Source organism: Ursus americanus, chromosome 7, assembly GCF_024610735.1.
Source record: "Ursus americanus isolate L20-20 chromosome 7, mUrsAme1.1.p, whole genome shotgun sequence".
NCBI lineage: Eukaryota > Metazoa > Chordata > Mammalia > Carnivora > Ursidae > Ursus > Ursus americanus.
Window position 1 is genome coordinate 67,890,360 of NC_142133.1, and position 22,881 is coordinate 67,913,240.

Consider the following 22,881-nt stretch of genomic DNA (forward strand, 5'->3'; position numbering starts at 1 on the left):
GCACTTGAGCAGAGGTTGTCAAGGTCACTAAGGCATTTCCATTCCAGGGTTCCACACTTAAGTGTTATCTACCTTGCAAAACCCAGCTCAAATACAATATCCTTTAGAAAACTTTCCACAATTTCTCTGAAAGATGTAAATATAAAATTATTAGCAGGGTGAGGAGAGATGAATATCTACCCTCAGAACGTGCTCTATCTTCACAGCCACAACTCTAGGACCAAATATCACCTCTTGGTGGTTTCCTCACTCCATTCTTGTCCTCACTCAGTGGAGTTTCTACACAGGAGTCAGGATGGCCTTTTTAAATAAACAAACAAACAAACAAACTCTACCCCCCAACAGGATGACCTTTTTAAATAAACAAACAAACAAACAAACTCTACCCCCCAACTCAGAACCCTGAGATCGAGTCTCATGCTCTACCACTGGACCAGCCAGATGACCCCAAGGTGACCTTTTTGAGGGACGCCTGGGTAGCGCAGTCCTTAGGCGTCTGCCTTTAGCTCAGGGGGTGACCCCGGCGTTCCGATCGAGCCCCACATCGGGCTCCTCCGCTGGGAGCCTGCTTCTTCCTCTCCCACTCCCCTGCTGTGTTTCCTCTCTCGCTGGCTGTCTATCTCTGTCAAATAAATAAATTTTTAAAAAAATTTTAAAAAATAAGATACAAATTTGAGGGCTCCCTGCTCAGCGTGGATCCTGCTTCTCCCTTTTCCTCTGCCCCTTTGTCTGCTCATGCTGTCAAATAAATAAATAAAATCTTAAAAAAAAAAAAAAGATACAAATTTGACTGAAACTTCCCTGCTTAAAACCTTTCAATGACTTCCCACTGCTCTTCATTTTTTTTTTTAAAGATTTTATTTATTTATTTGATAGAGATAGGGACAGCCAGCGAGAGAGGGAACACAAGCAGGAGGAGTGGGAGAGGAAGAAGCAGGCTCCCAGCAGAGGAGCCTATGTGGGGCTTGATCCAGGACTCTGGGATCACACCCTGAGCCGAAAGCAGACGCCTAACGACTGAACCACCCAGGTGCCCCTCCCGCCGCTCTTCAAATAAGGTCCAAATACTCTGGGTAATATTACAGAGAAGTTCATAGCACTGTTACCGCATTTGAGTATTTTGAAAATTTCACTGTAAAACTTTAAGGTACAGAATAAAAAGCCAGTCCCAAATTGTTAACGTTGCTTAAAAGACCTGGCATCATCTCTCTTGCCCTCTTTTGCATTCTACACTAAATACAACTGCTCTGAACTTTCAGTTCTGTAAATTTCCCTAATCTCCCTCTGGGGAACCTATTTCCTTTGCCTGGACCCTCCTTTGGGGCAGGTCACCTTTAACTAATTCCTATTTACCCATAACATCTTAGTGGGAAGATTACTTTCCTAAGAAAACTTTAACTGACTTTCCAAGCTGGTCATCCCCTTGTTATAATATTTAAACTTCTATCTATATTTACTGACATTTACAGTTGAGCCTTGAACAATACAGGTTTGAACTGCGCAAGTACACTTATACGAAGACTTTTTTCTATAAATACAGGTATTTCTGTAAGTATAGTACATATAAATGTATTACATATAAATAAATAGAAATGTACTATATATAAGTATAGTATATTATAAATGTACTATATATTACAAATATTTTCTTCCTTATTATGATTTCTTCATAACATCTTCTTTCTTCTAGCTTATTTATTGTAAGCACACACCATAATACATATAACATACAAAATATGAATTGATTTCAAGGCTTTCAGTCAACAGTAGGTTATAAGTAGTTGAGTTTTTGGGGAATCAGAATTCATACACAGATTTTCCACCGCGTGGGGGTTGGCACCCCTAACACTCGCACCATTGTTCAAGGGTCAACTGATGAGACTTGTGTGATTGGTTGTTTAACCAATAACAATGTGAAGTCCTTAAAGGCAAAATCTAGAGGGGTCAAAAAAAAAAAAAATCTATAAGGGTTACCATAGTATCGTGGGCACTCACCAGACAGTAGGTACTAAAAAATTTTGAATAAGTTAGTAATTAACATTAGGTATCAAGTAAAGTATGCATGTAAAGTATTACCACAGTGCAGGGCTAAGAGTCAGTACTCAATAGGAGTTTCTGTTAATACTGTCTTCCGCCTTGTATCATTACTACCTTGTGTGCTTAATCACTCTCTCCATAGTGCACCCCATTCTTACTGGTTTTTGGATGCCATCAGTGCCTAGCACGAATAGATGCTCAATATTCAGTGAATTTAACTGCCTTTAAAATCAATACGCCTTTCAGCATATTTACACAGAAGACATAACATCAACTTTTAACTTTTCCTCATTAAAAACTAAACTGTAATTTAAAAACGTGTAACACTCCCAAAACACAACTGAGCCATGACTTTGAAATACGGAGGCCGATTTTCACGTCGTTCACACAATGTCATGCTTTACAGTTCCACACTGACATCGATGAAGACTGTCAGTTTCCTATCTTTATTTTCCATCATCTCCAATGATGTACGAAGGAACCGATGTTGGACCTTACCGTTCCTTACTGCTAACAAGAAACTGCGAGTAAAAAGACGCACACACAAAATATTAAACATGGAAAACAGCAAACTCGAAACCTACAAAAAGACTGTCGTGGGGGACTGGTGGTGAAGCTACCTGAGAAATGGCCACCCCAAACAAACGTGCCTGTTATTTCTGCACCGTGCTCTTGCAGCGCACGCCTTTGGAAATGGGGCGGGGGCATTTTAAGTGCGCCTGACTCGAAGTTTCCGAGCGCCCCCAGAACGGAAGCCCTCCGCGGAGCTGGCACAGAGCTCGCCACGCAGGAAGCAAGCGCAGGCGGCAGGCCCGAGGCTCGGCTCACCTGAACTGGCCGCGAGTCTGGCGCGTCGCCGAAACCGCCCAGACCTCGGGCTCACCAAGACCGCCTGGATCGCTGCGGCTCCGCCCGACCCAACGACCACCCCAGCCCAGCGCCCCGCCCGGGAAACGCCCGCCCACGCCCGGCGGCGAGTGGACGTCCCAGCCCCTCACCCCACCGAAGGCGGCGCGGTCCGCCCCAGCGTACTCACCTCCGGCGCGGCCGCAGGCGGGGGCTGCGCCGTGTTGTCGCCTCGCGGCCTGGTCCTCGGTTCGCTCAGGGGCCGCGGCTGCCACCGCCGCTGCCGGGCTGGAGCCCCTCAGACGGGGAGCGCCGCCACCCCCAGACCCGCTGAGGTTCGCGGGCCGCGCCGCTGCGACCCGGCCCGCCTCCGTGGGTCTCCGCCGCCGGGCGCCGAGGGCGCGCCCAGCAGGCTCCGCGCAGACCCGAGAGCGCGCGCGGGGGGGGGGCGGGGCCGGCCGCCACCGCCTCAGGCCTCCGCTGACGCGCGCTAATGGCGGCCGCCTCCTGTCCGCCGCGGGCGCTGCTGCTGGCTTCCTTCTCACCCCGTGCCGAAAATGCTGGGAGCGAGGTGTGGGCTCAACGCAGAGCCCAGCGTCTACCCTACTTCTGTACCTCCGCAGCCTCTGATTGAGTCCGCGGAGAGATTTCCCTGCATTGTTACAACGTTGCACTTAACCCGAGCCCCGTAATTCTGGAAAGGGACGGTTAAAGAAATCCCCTCACCCTTTTGTGCTCCTGAAAGGGTTTACTGCTAGGAACCACCCTTCCCCGTGTAACTCACGCGTTCCCCCTTGTTTTTTCCTACTACAGATCAGACACAGACCGTCCAAATTCCCTTCGTTTTTGCCTGGTAAATGGTAAGGTGAACCGATTGCACCAACTGACCAATCTGGACGAAATACGGGTTACCCTGACTTGACCAAACTTTACTTAAGCTGCTCTCCTTCCACCAGGCCCCTAAACTTTGACCTACTCTCAGCCTGAGCCGGTCTGTAACCCTTTCTTATCCACCACCCCTGAAAATCGGCTCACCTCCTTGCAGAATACCTTTGTACTGTGTGATCACTGCCACCTCCACCTGTTCCTGCTGCTTGCGCACACCCAGTTCTTTCCAGTCTTTGTTCACTTCTCCCTGTGAAGGAAAAGCCCCTTTTTGCCTGACCTTGGAGATAGTTGCAGATCTCCTGGTCAGAGTTCCCCTAGAGGAATAGTCACCCTTCACCCTCCACACCCCTTTGAAATAGTCCTTTTCCCTCTTCCTATCTCATGAAGCTGCGCTAGTCTAGGTACCTCATATAAGTAGAATCATACAATATTTGTCCTTTTGTGTCTGCCCTTACTTCACTTAGCATTATGTTTCCAAGGCTCATCCGTGTTATAGCAGGTATCAGAATTTATTCTTTTGTATGCTGAAAAATATTCCGTGTTATAGCAGGTATCAGAATTTATTCTTTTGTATGCTGAAAAATATTCCGTTGTTGTATATACCACCCTTTGTTTATCCGTTCACCTGCTGATGGACATTTAGATTGTTTCCACCTTCTGGCTGTTGTGAACAATGGAGCTGTGAACATCTGTATACAAGTATCTGATTAAGTCTCTTGCTTTCAATTATTTTGTATATATCTAGATGCAGAATTGCTGTATCACATGGCGTATGTTTAACCGTTTGAGGAACTGCCAAACTGATTTCCACAAGTACAGCATGGTAATATTCCCTTCAGCAGTGTGGAAGCAATCAGGTTTCTCCAAACCCTTGACAGTACTTCTTTCCATTGTTTTGGTGTATTTATAATAGCCATCCTTGGGGTGCCTGGGTGGCTCAGTTAGTTAAGCATCTGCCTTCAGCTCAGGTCAAGATCCCAGAGTCCCTGGATTGAGTCCCACATCGGGCTCGCATGCACTCTCTCTCTTTTAAATAAAATCTTGAAAAAAAAAAAAAAAGCCATCCTAATGGGAGTGAAGTGGTGGTATTTATTGTGGGTTTGATTTTTATTTCCCTAGTGACTAGTGATGTTGAGCATGTTTTCACGAGCTGATTTTTTTTTAGTTTTGTTTATTTGAGAGAGGAAGAGAGAGCACGAGCAGCGAGGGGGGCAGAGGGGGAGGGAGAGGCAGACTCCCCACTGAGCAGGGAGCCAGCAGAGGGGCTAGATCCCAAGATCCTGGGATCATGACCCAAGCAGAAGGCAGACTCTTAACTGACAACCACCCAGGTGCCCTTTTTTCAGGTGTTTATCGACCGTTTTTATGTCTTTGGAGAAATGTCTAATCAAGTCCTTTGCCCATTTGTATGTATGTATGTATGTATGTACGTACGTATGTAAATATGTAAATTTTATGCCCAACCTGGGCCTCAAACTCATGACCCTGAGATCAAGAATCCCATTCTCTGTCAGCTGAGCCAGTGCCCCAGTCTTTGCCCATTTTTAAATAGGATTGTTTTTTGTAATTGAGTTGTAGTTTTGTGGGGTTTTTTTTGTTTCTTGTAGTGTCTTCTGGATATTAATTCCTTATCAGAGATGTGTTTTGCAAATATTTTCTCCTATTCTGTGGGTGGTTCTTTCATTCTGGTGGTAGTGTCCCAATTTGATACACAAAAGTTTTGAGGTTCAATTTATTTTTCCTTTTTTCCCCTATGCTTTTGGAATCATATCCAAGAAACCATTGCCCAAATCCAATGTCATGAAGATTTTCCTGTTTTTTCCTAAGCATGTTATAATTTTAGCTCTTACATTAAGTGTTTGATGCATTTTGAATTAATTTTTGTGCATGGTGTAAAATAAGGGTCCAATGTCATTCTTTTGGATGGTTATATAGTTTTCTCAGAACCATTTTTTGGAAAGACTATCAGTCCTTTCCCCATTTAATGGTCTTGGGATAAATACCACTCAGTTATGGTATAGAATTCTTCTGACATGCTGCTGGATTTGGTTTGCTAGTAATTTGTTAAAGATTTTTGCATCTATATTCATAAGGGATTGTGCTCTGTAGTTTACTGTGATATCTTTGTCTAGCTTTGGTATCAATATAATGCTGATTTCATAGAATGAGTTAGGAAGTATTTCCTCCTCTTTTATTTTTCAGAATATTTTCAGAAGGATTGGCATCAATTCAGTGTTTGGTAGAACCTGGGAAGTCATCTAGTTCTGAGCTTTTCTTTGTCAGGAGGTTTTTGATGACTGATTCAATCTCTTATTGTAGGTCTGTTCAGATTTTCTCTTTCTTCTTGAGTCAGTTTTGGTTATTTGTGTGTTTCTAGAAATTTGTCCATTTCATCAAGATTAACTAATTTGTTGTTATACAATTGTTCATAGTATTTTCTTGTGATTTTTCTTTCTAAATGGTTGTAATAATATCCCTACTTTCGTTTATGATTTTAATAATTGGTGTTTTTTTCCCCTTTTTTTCTTGGTCAGTCTAGCTAAACTTTTGTCATTTTTGTTACTCTTTTGAAAGAACCAATTTTCAATGTATCGTTTATCTCCATTGTTTTTCTATTCTTTATTTTTTAAATTTCCGCTTGAATCTTTATTATTTCCTTCCTTCTACTGGGTTTTGGGTTTCATTTGCTCTTTATCTAATTCTTTTCTCTGTTAGTTTTTTGTTTGTTTGTTTTTGGGTGCCAAAACCCAGGATCGAATCTGTTGGCTTTTTTGTTATAAGCCACTATAAGCTCCTTAAGGGTGCAAACTGAGTCATATATTTGTTAGATATTATCTAGAGCACTTTATACAGTAGCTATTATACAGGTATATACTAGGGGACAGTAAATGCTTTTTTTTTTTTTTAAGATTTTATTTATTTATTTGATGGAGAGAGAGAGAGAGCACAAGCAGAGAGACAGGCAGATGGAAAGGGAGTAGCATACTCCCTGCTGAGCAGGGATCATGACCTGAGCTGAAGGCAGATGCTCAACAAACTGAGCCACCCAGGCACCTCCGTAAATGCTTCTTCAATTGACATAGAAAGATGATAGGTGACCCTCAGGAGTCTGCTCCTGATCCTGCATCCTCTTTTCCAGTTGGTATCCCTTCCAAACATCCAGTTCAGGTTACAAATACAGTCATCATCTTTGAGCATTTCCCCTACCTCAAGATGAATATCTAGGCCAGAGCTGCCCAATAAAACTTTTTGAGATGAGGGAATTGTTTCTGCACTGTCTGATACATTAACTGCTAGCAACACTTTGCTACTGAATACTTTAAATATAGGTAGTATATCTGAAGGACTGGATTTGTAGTTTTTTAATTTAAATTTAAATAGCCATATGTGACTGGTAGTTATCACATTAGATAGCACAGAATTCTAATGTCACCAATTCTGATTTTGTCCCATGATTCAGTGTTTATTCAAAGTGTCATGCTTCTTAAAAAATACAGCCTCTTGGAACTCACCCTATGCCTAGTGGATCAGAATCATCTCTTCCCTGAGGACCTCCTTAACAGAGTTGTAGTATCTCATCTGAGATCCCTCAGAAGTAAAATTAGGGGCACCTGAACAGCTCCGTGAATTGAGCTTCTGACTTGATTTCAGCTGAGGTCACAACCCCAGGGTTATAAGATCAAGCCCTGCATCAGGCTCTGTGCTCAGCAGGGAGTCTGCTTGAGATTCTCTCCCTCCCACCACTCATGCATGCTCTCTTTCTCTCAAATAAATCAATGTTCTTCTTCTTTTTAAAATATTTTATTTATTTATTTTAGAGAGAGAGCACAAGAAGGGGGAGCAGAGTGGCTGAGGGAGAGACAGAAGCAGGTTCTCTGCTGAGCAGGGAGCCGATGTGGGGTTCAATCCCAGGGCCCTGGGATGATGACCTGAGCTGATGGCATATGCTCTACCAACTGAGCCACCCAGATGCCCCTAAATAAATCAATCTTTTAAAAAAAGTAAATTAAAAAAACAAACAAAACCAAACCTAATTTTGTCATTGCTTATCCTTTCTGTTAACTTTTTATATCCTGTATCATTCTTTGTTTTTATTTTTACTTTCTCCCAGCCTGTGACTTGCCTTGTAAAAAGGTGTCTTAAAAGTGTCTTTCAAAGAACCCAATTTATCAGCTTCTATAGTTTATGTTTTTGTGTCTGTTGTAAGAAATCTTTGCCTACCCCATAGTCACAAAGATTATCTTTTAGGCTTTATTCTAAAAAAATATATAGTTTTATCCTTGCGTTTAAGTCTATAATCAATCTGAAATTAATCTTTATAATTAATATGAAGTAATGGTAAAGATTTATTTTTTTTGCATAGGAATATATTCTAGCATCATTTATTGAAAAGTATCCTTTCCTGTTAATCACCTTGGCATCTTGACAAAAATCAATTGACCATATGTGTGAGTCTCTTTCTGGACTTTCTATTCATTTCCATCGAGCTGTATTACTATATATTTACACTGCCCTGATTATTATAACTTAATAGGAAGACTTATGGGGCGCCTGGGTGGCTCAGTCATTAAGCATCTGCCTTCGGCTCAGGGCATGATCCCAGAGTCCTGGGATTGAGCCCTGCATAGGTTCCCTGCTCTGCTGGGAAGCCTGATGCTTCCTCTCCCACTCCCCCTGCTTGTGTTTCCTCTCTCGCTGGCTGTCTCTATGTCAAATAAATAAATAAAATCTTAAAAAAAAATAGGAAGACTTAAAATGAGGTAATGTAGTTCTCCACTTTTGTACTGTTCCTGATTGTTTAGGTGACTCTAGGTTCTTTGCATCTCCATATAAATTTTAGATTCAGTTTCTTAATTTCTAAAATGTCTGCTGGGATTTTTACTGGAATTGACTTGAATCTATTGATTAATTTGGGGATAATTTTCATCCAGCAATATGAAGTATCTGGTAAACCTCTCTACTTGTTTAGTTTTTCCTCAGCAATACTTTTTAGTTTTCAGTATATAGATTTTCCATATTTTTAAAAATATTTATTTACTTGTCAGAGGGAAAGAGAGAGAGAGAGTGAGAGTGGCAGGCAGAGGGGGAAGCGAGCTACCTGCTGAGCAAGGACCCTGATGCAGGACTTGATCCCAGGACCCTGGGATCATGACCTGAGCCAAACACAGAAGCTTAACCGGCTGAAACACCTAGTTGTTCCTAGATTTTCCATATATTTTGTTAAATTTATCATCGATATTTCAACTATGTTCAATTGCTTGTTGTAAATATATAGAAATAATTTTTATATTGGGGCGCCTGAGTGGCTCAGCCGTTAAGCTTCTGCCTTCAGCTCAGGTCATGATCCCAGGGCCCTGGGATCAAGCCCCACATCGGGCTCCCTGTTTGGCAGGAGGCCTGCTTCTCCCTCTCCCACTCCCCTTGTTTGTGTTCCCTCTTTTGCTGTCTCTCTCTGTCAAACAAATAAAATCTTAAAAAAAAAAATAATTTTTATAAATTGATATGCTATGACTTTGCTAAATTCACCTATTAGTCCTACCAGGGCTTTTTGTTGTTTTTTAGATTTTTAAAGATTTCCTATGAGATTATCATGTTTATCCATAAAGACAGTTGCTTCTTCCTTTCTAAACTGTATGTATATCTTTGGGGTGCCTGGCTGGCTCAGTTGGTGGAGTGTGTAACTTTTGATCTTGGGATTGAGTGTAGGGATTACTTAAAAATAAAAATCTTCAAAAAAAAAACCTATATGCCTTTTATTTATTTTTCTTTACTATTGCTTTGTCTAGGACTCCTAGTACAATGTTGAATAGAAATGATTAGAACAGACATTCTTGCCATGTTCCTGAAATTTAGAGAAAAGCCATCACCTTTCAGCATTTTTTTTTTTTTAAGATTTTATTTGAGAGAGAGAGAGATGGGGAGAGAGCAAGCAAGGGGGTGGGGAGCAGAGGGAGAGGGAGAAGCAGAGGCCCCATTGAGCAGGGAGCCCAACACAGGACTGGATCCCAGGACCCTGGGATCATGACCTGAGACGAGAGCAGATGCTCAACTGACTGAGCCACCCAGGAACCCCAACCTTTCACCATTTGTTACTGTGTTAGCTATAGGACTTTTTAGATGTTCTTTATCAGGTTGAGGAAGTTACCTACTAGTCCTACTTTGGAACTGTCAAATGCTTGTTCTGAATCTAAGACAACCATATGGATTTTCTCTTTTATTTCTCCTTTCTCCTTATTATACTGATATTGCGAATTACATTGATTTTACTTTCAAATGTTTAACCAATTTTGTATTCTTGGGATAAATCTCACTTAGTCATGATTTATCATTCTTTTTATGTATTCATGGATTTGATTTATTGTTGTTAATGTTTTGTTACAAACATTTGTGTTCTTCTATGTAAAAGAAATAGCTGTTTGTGTTTTCTTTATGTTATTAGTTTCAATATCAGGGTAATGCGGACTTATGAATGAGTTGAGAAATGTTTCCTCCTCTATATTCTAAAGGAATTGGTGTAAAATTGGTATTGTTTTTCTTTAAATATAGGATAGACTTCACCAGGGATGTTATCTGGGACTGGTGTATTATTTGTGGGAAAGTATTTAATTACACATTTAATTTATTTAACCAATAATAGGGGTATTCAGGTTATCTTTTTTTTTTTTTTTGAGTGAGCTTTAGTAATATTTCAGTTCAAGGAATTTGTCTACTTCATAAGTATTTTGGAACTTCTTGGCATAAAGTTGTTCATTATATTTCTTGTCTCTTTAATGTCTATAGCAAAGGCTGGCAATAGCAGCCCATGGGCAAAATCTACTCTATGGTCTGTTTGTGTATATGTGTTAGCAAGATAAAAATATTTATAAACAGAATTCTGCTGACTCCAAGTCTGTAAGATCTTGAGTGATGCTTACACTCTCACTCCTGAAATTTATAATTTGATTTTCCTCCTTGCCCATCTCCCCCTTGATGGGTCTGGCTAGGGGCTTATCTTTTTTTCTTTTTACAGAAATCAACTTTTGATTTAATTGAATTTCTATATTATTTCCTATTTTATTGTTTTATGCTTTAATATATATTAAATCCTTCCTTCTGCTTCTGTGTAGTATCTTTGAAATACATGTAAGTTTTTGCATATATCACTAATTAATTCCCCTTTATTGCTGAGTAGTATTCCATGTTGTTGATGTGCCACAGTTTAACTATTCCTCTATGATGGAGATTCCCCTCCCCCATGTTTTTGGCTATTGTAAGTAAAGCTGCAATAAATTATGGTCTAAGGCTGGGGGGTGGGGTTAAAAAGAAACCAACAGAACAAAACAAAACTGTGGTCTACAGGTTTTTGTATGGATATAGTTTTCATTTCTTTGAAATACTTAGGATTGCAATTGCTGCATTGTATTGTATTTAGATTTTTAAGAAAACTGCCAAACTGGTTTTCAGATTGGGACTGGCTGTACCATTTTGCATTCTTACTAACAATGTATGAAATATCCAGTTTTTCTGCCTCATCACCAGCATTTGGTACTGTCACTGTTTTTTATTTCAGTTGTTTTAACAGGTATGTACTGATAATTCATCGTGGTCTTAATCTGTATTTCCCTACTACTGACATTAAAATGTTTTCATAAGCTTATTTTCTTGATTCATGTCCTCTTAGATGAAATATATCTTCTGGTCTTTTTCCCATTTTCTAATTGAAATTTTTTATTATTGAATTTTGAGAATTCTTTTTATATCATTATCATTATTATTATTATTTTAGTAAGCTCTGTGCCCAGCATGGGGCTTGAACTCACAACTCGGAGATCAAGAGTCACATGCTCTACGTATCAAGCAAAACAGGTGCCCCTCTTTGTATTTTTGGTGAGTGCAGATGCTTAACCATCTGAGCCACTGAGGTGTCCCAAAATATTTTATTTTTAAGTAATCTCTACACTCAACGTGGGGCTTGAACATACAACCATGACATCAAGAGTTGCATGTTCTGCTCACTGAGCCAGCCCGGTGCCCCCACGGAACTAAGTTTTAGATTTTGATGAGGCGTAATTTATTGTTTCTTTCCTTTTATAGGTTGCCCTTTTGGTGTTAAGTTTAAGAACTCCTTTTACTTTTTAACTTCTGATTCTTTTAAAATTCTCCATCATTTTTGCTCATTATTTTCTCATCTTTATATTACATATCTGAATATCAATCTGCAGGCCTCATTCTATTAGTCTCTTCTTTTCTGTGGGCTGTTTTTCATAATTTTTTAAAAATGTTTTGTGATTTTTTTTAATGGAGTCATATTTATGAGGCTTAATTTTTTTGCATCCCCTGTTGAAAGTGCATTCTTTTGGAGATAATTTATGTTTACTTTTCCTTTGTGCTAAGAATCCCTTTTGACTTAAGCCTATGTAACATAAGGTACTGTCCCAAGGTTCTTCGTACCTAAGAGATTTGGTGAATTTAGGCTGTAAATCTGAGGACCACTTTGTTGTTCTGAATTCTCAAGGGGTATGTTTTTTTTCCTCTTCATTCTTAGCGTAGATGTTGGGAAAGGCAGTTTTCCTTGAAGTTTCCTGAGGATGAATGATGGGAAGGTTAGCAGGTTTATTTCTAATTCATTCTATACTTAGGTGTATCCTTTGTACCAGGATTTTGCAAGGTGATTACATTAGATGCCATAACTTGAACAGGTTCTGGGCTTTGCCTTGTCTTTTTCTTTCTTTTTTTAAAAAGATTTTATTTTACTTTAAAAAATTTTATTTACTTGAGGGAGAGAGAGATTGCATGAGCAGGGGGGAGAGGAAGAAGCAGGCTCCCTGCTGAGCAGGGAGCCCAAGGTGGGGTTCCAACTGGGGGATGCTCAACTGACTGAGCCACCCAGGCACCCCAAGATTTATTATTTATTTTAGGAAGAGAGAGCGTGCACTCTAGCAGGCGAATGGGGTGGGGGGTGCAGAGGGAGAGGGAGAGGGAAAATCTCAAGCTCTTCCAATGCAGGGCTCAATCCCACCACCCGTGAGATCCTGACCTGAACCGAAACCGAGTCTGAGGCTTAACTAACTGAGCTACCCAAAATTACTTCCATTCTCAGTGCTGGATGAAGTTTTGTTGAAGGACTGGGCTCTTGGAGGGCCAAAATTCTCTAATTTTGATGCAGCTTGCGTATTTTTACAGGAATTTTCTTGAGCCTTCAATTTTTCTTACTGCAGCAAACAGGAAGAACTTATGCCCAATGAATAATACACATTCTAACGCTAATGTACCGAGAATTTTGGTGAAATTAACATAATTTCTACTTTACTGGAGAGCTTTTCATATTGTCTTAATCTCTGAAATTAAATCACAAATTTTGTATTTTGTGTTCAGCTTTTTATATTCTCAATTCTCGCGCGGGTGGGGGCGGCAGTGATAAAGGAGACTCTTAGGAGAAAGAATTCATTTTTTGTGACTGCGCCTTAGATCTACCTGGCGAAGGTTATAGAAAACGACCCTTTCTTGTTTTGCATACAGACGCAGGGGTCTAGCGTTTGTTCTTTTCTAAACTTACCATGTGCCAGAAGCCTCACAGATCTATTTTACCATAGTCTCATTTTTACAGCCACGAAAAGTGCGACTCAAGTTCGGTGTCCTGCCTCAAGTACCTCTGGGATTCCAGCTCAGGTCACCGCGCCCTCGTCCTCCCGTGTCACCGTCTATCTCTCGCCTTTGCCGGTCGTTCCTTGCTCCATCCAGGCCATCTGGAGCGATGGTGGAGATGGTAGGGTCGACAGACCTGGTTGGGCATGAGAATTCCAGGGCCAACTCAGGCGCGCTAGCCTTTCCCCACACTCCTTCTGGTTACTCCCGTCCCCACATTCCTTCTGGTTACTCCCATCCCCCTCCTAGACGCCCGGCCAGACCTGGAAACCATAGAGCTCACACAGCCCAGAGCGTCCCTTCCCCAGCCGCCAGGCGCTGACGCTGCGCCGCTGGGCGGGGTCTCCTGGAGGGGCGGAGGGAGAGGAGGGGGCAGCGGGTAGGAGACGGGCTTGCCGACCCTGCAGCGCCCCGCAGCGGCCACGGCCGGAAGCGGTCTCGTCGGCCCTGCGGCGCTGGATCCCTGACGCACGGAGCTCGAGAGCGAGAACGAGAGAGAAAGGGGCAGAAATGGCGGCTCCGCTCGGCTCCCGCTGAGGAGGGCGAAGCCGGTGGAGGGTCTGAGCTGTCGGCCTGGAGCATCGCTCCCGCTTCCCGCTTTCTGCCTTCTCACGCCTACTTCTCTTCCTCTGCCCTACTCTCGCCTGTCCTCGTCTACGCTCCGCAGAGTCCGGGTCGGCTCGTCTCTCCCGGCCCGGCTCCACTGGCCCTGACTGCCCGGCCGGCGGGCCGGCCTTCCTTGGCTCTCCCGGGCGCGGCGGGCGCGGTGTGGACCCCGTCCTCCTGGCTGGACCATGGTGAACACCCGGAAGAGCTCTCTGCGTCTTCTCGGGTCCAAGTCGCCTGGGCCCGGGCCTGGGCCTGGGGCCGGAGCAGAGCCTGGGGCGACCGGAGGCAGCAGCCATTTCATCTCCTCTCGGACCCGCTCCTCCAAGACCCGCGCTGCCAGCTGCCCCGGCGCCAAGGCCGGGGGAAGCGGTGGCGCCGGCGTCGCTCTGGAAGAGGCCCGGGTAAGAGCGCGGCGGCCCGAGTCCGGAGGCTTGCGAGTGCCGGCCCGGCCGCCGGGGCTTTGTCTGGCCGGGTTAGGGCAGGAAGCCTCCAGTGGAGACCGTTCGGGAGGCTGGAGACCGGGTCTGCGGGTGCGGTGAAGGATGGCACCCGGCTAGGTAGGGCTGCGACAGCTTTGCTGGTCCGGCTCTTTTGTGTAAAGAACAGGACTGGAGTCTGGGGAGAGGGGCCTGGGGGGTCTTTTCGGGGACATTAGAACGGTCTGCTTTCTGTGTCCTTGCCCTGCCTTAGAGGGGAATTCTAGGGGAGCAAGAGCGGAGGGCCGGAGTCCCCGGGTGGAAGGGCTGGAGAAGAGAAGCGAAAGTTTTCTGCGGTGTCAAACGCTTCTTGTAAGTGTGTCAGCTCCTGCCGGTGTCTTAACTCCAGCTTACTCTCAAACTGTTTGGGGGTGGTTCAAGTTGGTGAGGAAGTGAACGGAGAGCTCCAGTTGGCAGCCAGGCAGGGATGCTGAAAAAAGTTTGTAGCTGCTCTGACACCAACTTTAAAAACAAAACCAACGCTATCGCCTCTCCAGGCAGGAGAGATCAAGCGTGATTTTGTAGCTGGGGAATCAGCCAGCTAGCTAACCAAGGTTCTAGTAGGGACCTAGTAGAGCTTTCTAGTAGAGCTTTCAAGTCACAAAAGGGGCATGTCGAATGTTTTGGATTGTACACACTACCTTCATATTGTATGGTTTCTTGGATGTCTGCATTTTTGTTACGGGGATAGTTTATAAAGGGTGAATTAACACCATCGTTACACTATTGCAAACGTGACATTTGAAGAAGGCTGGTGATTTAGTTTTTTAAAAAAGCGGTTGAAAGATCTTGAAATTTTATTATAAAACTCTGAGCTAGCACTTGTTTTGTCGCTCTAAGGGAATTGATAAGTTTGTGTTACGAGATTGGTTATGAATTAAGAAAAGAGTATTGCTTCTGTCTAGCAAGAGGCTAATTTACTAAGTTAATTTGGCTGGAAATTGGTATTCATTTAAAATGCTCCTTTGATTTCACACCATTTTGTTATTGTGGGAGGGAAGCAATATTTTATTTTCTATGGGGTCTACAAGATTATGGTTTGTGCTTTTTCTCTGTATTTCCTACTGTTCGGACACTAATCAGAGTGAACTGATGCAAATACATCATATAGTTTACTGTACTATTCTGAAATATATTTATTGTATCTTTGAAAATATATTTGGCTTTTATTTTGCTAAAAGTCTGGAAAATATTTTAAAAAATTGTCTTGTTAGTAGACTATTTTGGGGCTAACAGATCTCTTAGGTTTAAATAAGAAAGCAAAATCTGAAAGTTGTGCAAACTATTTAGAATAATTATTCTGAAACCTGGCATTTTGTAGAAATTATTCCCAATGTGTACAGGCTTGTTGACTTTCCGAAGCTAACATATATTTTAAAATAGAAGTAAATTTAAGAAAGGTCTGTCTTCGCCTGAGTACAAATAAAATGTTTAGAGTGTAAGCATTTAATTGTAGTATAATGGTATGAATGCCTAGTCTATTAGAGCAGTGTCTAATTCATCTGAAGCAATTAGCTCATCTGTCACTGATCAGTTTGTGGTCCCATTTTTGAATTCATGGATATCATGCTGTCCTTACCCCCTGAGGAATAAGGTGAAGTAATTTGTCAAGCAGCTGTTATGGAGATGTTAAAAGGCAAGAAATCAATAATCTAATGTAGAAATGAACGTTTGGTAGCTTTTAAATTGCAGGAGGAATGAAAGATACTAGAGCTTTTTCTAGAAGGATGCTAATGAAACTTTGTTTCAGGGATCCTTTTAAAATGTTTTAAAAGGCCATAAATAACAGGCTAATGAAGATTTACTTTAAAATATTTGTTTTTCAGTTTTAAGACTTGTCTTCTGTCTGTAGTAGATGATAGAATGATCTAATGGCTTTCTCTGAGAAATTTAAGAAATTTACTAATCCTATGATTGGTCCTTTCAAAGAGGATAAGTTGTAATTCTGAATTTGTTAAGTTTATGGACAGATGTTTTTATGAAGCAATTTCTGTGTATTTCTTTGTATATATTTCTAAAGTGGGTTGATTTGAGTCTGGTAAGGTCTTCCTCTCAAGTTCATTTTATGAATTACAAGAATTTAGTACTCTTTCCCATGTATTTAAATAGGTATCCTCTGTGTCCTTCGAGTTTTAGACATTTGCTAGTGTCTTTAAAGACTTATTTGTTGGAAAATGGGGTTGTTCATGCTGTTGCTTTAGGAGAACCTTATTTTTGTAGGAAGAAATGTATTCCTTTTTATAAGATACATAATTGAGGAGGTCCTCCTTTTTCTTCTTTTGTTATGTTCTTCACTTTATACTTGATGCTGATTTCCCCCCTCATCCCCCTTAACCTCTCGGGATGCTTTTTAGATTTCATGCACTGTATTTAGAGTTATTTCATTTGTTTTAAAAAGCCATAGGACCATGAGCTATGCGTATAATTTTGCCTTTTCCCCAAGTATGTGTAGAATTGGGGAATAAACATATGGTACATTCTGTAGGTTATTGCAGTGATTTTCTTGTGCGTGCCCACACTTTTTATTTTTTATTTTATTTTTTAAAAAAATACTTTATTGATTTATTTGAGAGAGAGAGAGTGAGCATAAGCAGGGGAAGTGGCAGGCAGAGGGAGAGGGAGAAGCAGGCTTCCCGACGAGCCGGGAGTCTGATGTGGGGCTTGATCTTAGACCCTGGGATCATGACCTGAGTGGAAGGCAGACACTTAACTGACTGAGCCATCCAGGCGCCCTGTGTCACACTTTTTAAATGTCAAGCTGACTTAGGTAGGTAGTTGTAATTACTCTGATAACTGGCCTTTTTTTTTTTTTTTAAGATTTTATTTATTTATTTGACAGAGATAGAGACAGCCAGCGAGAGAGGGAACACAAGCAGGGGGAGTGGGAGAGGACGAAGCAGGCTCATAGCGGAGGAGCCTGATGCGGGGCTCGATCCCATAACGCCGGGATCACGCCCTGAGCCAAAGCCGAAGGCAGGCGCTTAGCCGCTGTGCCACCCACGCCCCCCTGATAACTGGCCTTTTTTGTTTTAGTATGTATAAAGTTTGACCTCTTTTAGGTCAGTTAATATGATCAATAATTAGCATTTAGTTGCTCCACCAAAGAGTCACTCTCAGCAAACTAATACTATATTCACAGAATTGGAAAGCAGTTTTTTCAGCTCTTTAACTTATGTTAGGCCTATTTGCTTTTGGCTTCATCACTAGCTTTTTGTGCTTTTTGGGAAGGTTATATAGTACGTTCTGAGTCCACATCTTAGTCAAGAGGGTTAAAATAAGTATTTTGAGTAACTTCCGGGCGCCTGGGTGGCTCAGTCATTAAGAGTCTGCCTTTGGCTCAGGTCACAATCCCAGGACTCTGGGATGGGGGTCCCGCATCGGGCTCCCAGCTGGGGGGGAAGCCTGCTTCTCCTTCTCCCACTCCCCCTGCTTGTATTCTCTCTCTCACTGTCTCTCTGTCAAATAAATAAATAAAATCTTTTAAAAAAAAGTGTTTTGAGTAACTTCATAGGTAAACTTGCTTTACCTTAATTTCATTAAGAAAATCTCTGATCCTTGTTTAATATGCTCTTTTATCATCTTGTACTTTATTCTTTTCCAACACCCATGCATTTACCAACATAATACAGGCGGAAGTTGAAGTTAAACATGGAAAAGAAGTCTGAGAGCAAAATGTAATAATGTATATAACTCTCAGATGAGTAGGGAAAAACATAAGTCCTTCAGAGTAGAGCAAGTTTTTCCTTATATGTATCAAGGTCTTGAGTAATGGGTTAAACAATGTCCCCTGTCACAGTTTTGAACCAAAGCAGCTATAGAGTTCATAGGATTATCTGTGGTAGCCAAATGAAAATGCAACTTAAAAAAATTCAGTTACTGGCAATTTCTGTAGTCTAGATATTCAGACTTGCAGTTTTTAAGGTCATAGATGAAACTTACAACACCTGTAGAAGCAAATGCATATTAATTAATTCCTTAAATCATTTTCCCTGGGAAGTAGTCTTGGTAACCATTCCTTGGTAGGTCCTTGATTGCATGTCTCCTGAATACCTAATTGTAGATAAACCTATAGCCTCTTGAAAACCAGCTGGACAGGTGATAGGTTTACTACTTGTAATCCACTGTGGGAAGATTTTGTGAAAAATGACTTACTGAGTAAAGGCATTTGGGCATTTCGGGATTTTTGGATAAAAACTTCTGTGAAAATACAAAGTTAGGGGGAAAACCATCCATAAAATGTTGTATTTAAATATAAGCTAGACAGTTTTAGAGAGATATGTTGTGTGTGGCTTACATCAAATGATAGACATCTAAAGGGTCACCTGGGTGGGTGGCTCAGTTGGGTAAGCGTCTGCCTTCCGCTCAGGTCATGATCCCAGTGTCCTGGGATCGAACCCCACGCTGGGCTCCCTACTCGGCGGGGAGCCTGCTTCTCCCTCTCCCTCTCCCTGCTCATTCTCTCTCTCTCTCAAATAAATAAAATGCCTTTTTTTTTTTTTAAGATTTTATTTATTTATTTGTCAGAGAGAGAGAGAGAGAGCCCAAGTAGGGGGAGTGGCAGGCAGAGGCAGAATCAGGTTCCCCACTGAGCAAGGAGCCCATTGTGGCACTGGATCCCAGGACCCTGGGATCATGACCTGAGTTGAAGGTAGACGCTCAATGGACTGAGGCACCCAGGTGTCCCAGTAAATAAAATCTTAGGGAAAAAGAAAAAGGAAGAGACATCTGAATTCTAAATTACAGTTATTAGGCTGTAATTTGTATTTGTTATTAGATACTTTGAGTATATGCTCTAAGATTCTAAACTTCAGATGCTTTTGAACTGTAAGTATTTTGTGTGATTTTTTTTTTCATTTTTAGATTGTTATTCTAGTTTTATCTGGAGGTAGAATATATACCTTTGCTTAAAGTTTTTCTCCCTTGGGGGTACTTGGCTGGTTCAGTTGGGAGAGCATGAGACTCTTGATTTTGGGGTCATGTGTTCAAGCCCCATGTTGGGGGTAGAGCTTGCTTAAAAAAAAATTCTCTCCTAGACTTTTCTATTAGAATAATCTATAAGCTTCACTAGGGTAGGCACTGTATCTTATTTTCCCTCTATTGCTATATTCCTAGGGCCTAGTGTAGCATCTGACACATAGAAGATGCTTAATAAATTTCTGTTAATGAATAGCATGTTAAGGAGCCAATTATTTTGTGAAAATAAGGATGATTGGAGTTTGAGAAGATTAAAAAAAACCACAGTCCCTACTTTTAGGGGTGTAAGTATACACATAGTATACGTGTAAGAAATTATTAACAAGACAAGTCAATTCAACTAGGGGCTAAATGAATGACAGAGATAATCAATGGGATGAGTTCTTACCTTTTACTCAATGTTTTGAGTGGAAATGTTTGATGTTCTTTAAAGACAGAGGTTGTCATATTTACAGCTGTATCCTGAGTGCCTACAATATTGCCTGCCAAGCATAGTGCTCAGTAAATAATTTTTGAACGAATGAATGGAAAGTATGCTTCAATTTATTTATGTATGTGTATTTATTTATTTATTTAAAGCTATGTCTACTATTTTTTTTTTTTTAAGATTTTATTTATTTGTCAGAGAGAGAGAGAGCACAAGCAGGGGGAGTGGCAGGCAGAGAGAGAAGCAGGCTTCCTGTTGAGCTAGGAGCCGGTTGTGGGACTCGATCTCAGGACCCTGGGATCATGGCCTGAGCCAGAAGGCAGACACTTAACCAACTGAGCCACCCAGGTACCCCCCAAGTATGCCTCATTTTAAGTTATTTTCATGTTGGCAGTCTTTACTTCAGCTGTATTTACTTGTTGCATTTTGCTCTTCTTCCCATTGGTGGTGGCCTAATAAGGAGAGGAGTAAACTAAGGTTTATTTAGCATTTCACGCCAGGTAGTTTAATGCTGTCTCATTTAATCCCTGCAACCCTGTAAGGCAGGTGATGGTACCCCCCATTTTACAGTTAAGGAAATGAGTTGTCAAAGAGGTTAAATGGCCTGTAGAAGACCAAATAGGTAATAGGTAGTAGGTAATAAGCAATATTAAGTAGGTAATAAGTGGGTTTAATATTTAAATCTAGTTCTGTCTTCTCCACTTGTGTATCTTACTGTCTTATCTGTATTTATCACTATTCTCTGATGCTGTTCAATCAGTAGTTTCCACAAATATCTGGAAAAGCAAAGAAGGCAGCTGTTGTACAGTCAGGAAATTCTCTACATACTGTGTATAGACAGATTTTTACTAGACTATCTGGAGTTGTGTCTTGAATTGTATTGGGACTAAAATTTTCAGTAATTGTTTGCTGCCTTATTTCAGGGGGTGGGTATAGGAAGAGGAACAGACATATTGTGGAGAGATCATTTTGCAGTATTGTAAAGATGACTTGGGAAAAATCCCTATAAAGAGAGTAAGTCTGGGGCATTGTGGTCTATAGTAGAGGTGTGCTTGTGCTGTCATCTCTCCCCTCTGCTTGGCGGTAATTTATCAGTGTGTACATTTTCTTCTATGCTCTGAGACTCTGTTTGGGGGGTAGGTAAGTGTTTTCCATTTGAAAAAATGTGTCATGCTTTAAACCTCTTGAAAAGAGATTATATAGCATACTTACAAATGAAGATACATACTAGTTAATTAAACATGTTTAGCATTATTAGTTTGTGTCTGTATCCTAGGACCCAAATTAGGATCTCTGCACCATGGTGCTTCCCATCCCCATAAAATATGTTCTCTGATCTTGCTAGAGAGGAACTTGGAGAAAATTTAATCTAACTTTGGCGGTGAGGTTTGCTTATTCCTTTGTTTTTTCATTCAGTCAATAAATATGTATGAAGTACTACTGCATTAAAATGTAAGTGCATTGTGGGCAAGGATTTTTGTCTCTTTGGTTCACTGTTATAGGACTGCCATGTTGCAAAAAGTCAAGGAGGCACCATTCACACTGCAGTCTATGTGAATGGCACCCCCTGGAATTGTGCATTGCAGTCTTTTTATGTTATATGCTGCAATTAACATCCTCATACAATGTGCCTTGAGGACTTGGTATAGGAATTTCTTTGAGATACCCAGGAGTAGAACAGAGTGTACATGTACTTAAATATTACTTCACATTTGCTGCTCTGGTGTCTACTTCTAGGAGTAGTGTATAGGAGTTCCTGTATCCTCAGACACCTGCCAGTATTTGGGAATACCTAGCTTTTTTTTTTTTTTTTTTCCCGGGATTCTTACGGAATTTTTATTTATTTTTTATTTTTTATTATGTTTAATTAGCCAATATATATAGTACATTGTTAGTTAATACATACCTTTAACAATTTTTTTAAAAAAATATTTTTATTTATTTATTTGACAGAGAGAGCACAAGTAGGCAGAGCTGTAGGCAGAGGAAGAGGGAGAAGCAGGCTCCCCGCTGAGCAGGGAGCCGGATGCTGGGCTCCATCGCAGGACGCTGAGATCATGACTGGAGTTGAAGGCAGACGCCCGCTTAACCAACTGAACCACCCAGGCGCCCCAGTTCTTTTTTTTTTTTTTTTAAGATTTTATTTATTTATTTGACAGAGAGAGAGACAGCCAGCGAGAGAGGGAGCACAAGCAGGGGGAGTGGGAGAAGAAGAAGCAGGCTTCCAGGGGAAGAGCCTGATGTGGGGCTCGATCCCAGAACACAGGGATCACGCCCTGAGCCGAAGGCAGACGCTTAACGTCTGATACACCCAGGTGCCCCCAGGCGCCCCAGTTCTTAGCTTCTTAATTGCTTTTCTTTGGTTACTGATTTTTTTTTTTAAAAGATTTTATTTATTTATTCTACAGAGATAGAGACAGCCAGCAAGAGAGGGAACACAAGCAGGGGGAGTGGGAGAACAAGAAGCAGGCTTCCAGTGGAAGAGCCTGATGTGGGGCTCGATCCATAACGCCGGGATCACGCCCTGAGCCGAAGGCAGATGCTTAACCGCTGTGCCACCCAGGTGCCCCTTGGTTACTGATTTTATGAACAACTCTTTCTGTCCATAGTAATTTTTTTGCTTTACCTCTAAAATGCTGTTAATATTTTTTGCCCATTTTTCTGTTTTTTTACTGAAGTTGTTAATTTTTCTTGTTTTCGGTGGCTTTTAATCTTCTTGTCCCGTAGTAAGGGATACTGTTTACATTATGACCCTTTTCTCTCTCTTTTTTTTTTAAAGATTTTATTTATTTATTTGACAGAGACAGCCAGTGAGAGAGGGAACACAAGTGGGGGAGTGGGAGAGGAAGAAGCAGACTCCTAGCGGAGGAGCCTGATGTGGGACTCGATCGCAGAACGCTGGGATCACGCCCTGAGCCGAAGGCAGCCGCTTAACAACTGTGCCACCCAGGCGCCCCACGTTATGACCCTTTTCACACATATAATTTTTCCTATTTAGAT

The 22,881-nt window shown here is 41.6% G+C and overlaps 2 protein-coding genes across 8 annotated transcripts in view; one reads left to right on the top strand and one right to left on the bottom strand.

The window, feature by feature from the left end:
• UBXN2A (UBX domain protein 2A) overlaps positions 1 to 13,631 on the bottom strand; it is a 54,194-nt gene extending 40,563 nt beyond the window's left edge. Inside the window, exons 1-4 of one of the 5 annotated variants that reach the window (XM_087863833.1) lie at positions 13,307 to 13,631; positions 12,839 to 12,962; positions 12,202 to 12,332; positions 3,919 to 4,018 (exon numbers count right to left, since the gene is read on the bottom strand). The gene's annotated coding sequence lies outside the window, so the exon portion shown is untranslated. Of the gene's footprint in view, positions 1 to 180; positions 280 to 457; positions 944 to 2,865; positions 2,964 to 3,073; positions 3,308 to 3,918; positions 4,019 to 12,201; positions 12,333 to 12,838; positions 12,963 to 13,306 lie in introns of those variants that run through there. The other 4 variants (XM_087863835.1, XM_087863834.1, XM_045809325.2 and 1 more) reach the window with 4 other exon arrangements.
• Positions 13,632 to 13,838: 207 nt separating this feature from the next.
• The window catches only part of ATAD2B (ATPase family AAA domain containing 2B), a 149,918-nt gene continuing 140,875 nt past the window's right edge, over positions 13,839 to 22,881 (top strand). For all 3 annotated transcript variants that reach the window (XM_087863837.1, XM_087863839.1, XM_087863838.1), the window contains exon 1: positions 13,839 to 14,405. In XM_087863837.1, the coding sequence (XP_087719963.1) occupies positions 14,190 to 14,405 (216 nt within the window). In that variant the 5' untranslated portion in view covers positions 13,839 to 14,189. The remainder of the gene's footprint in view (positions 14,406 to 22,881) is intronic.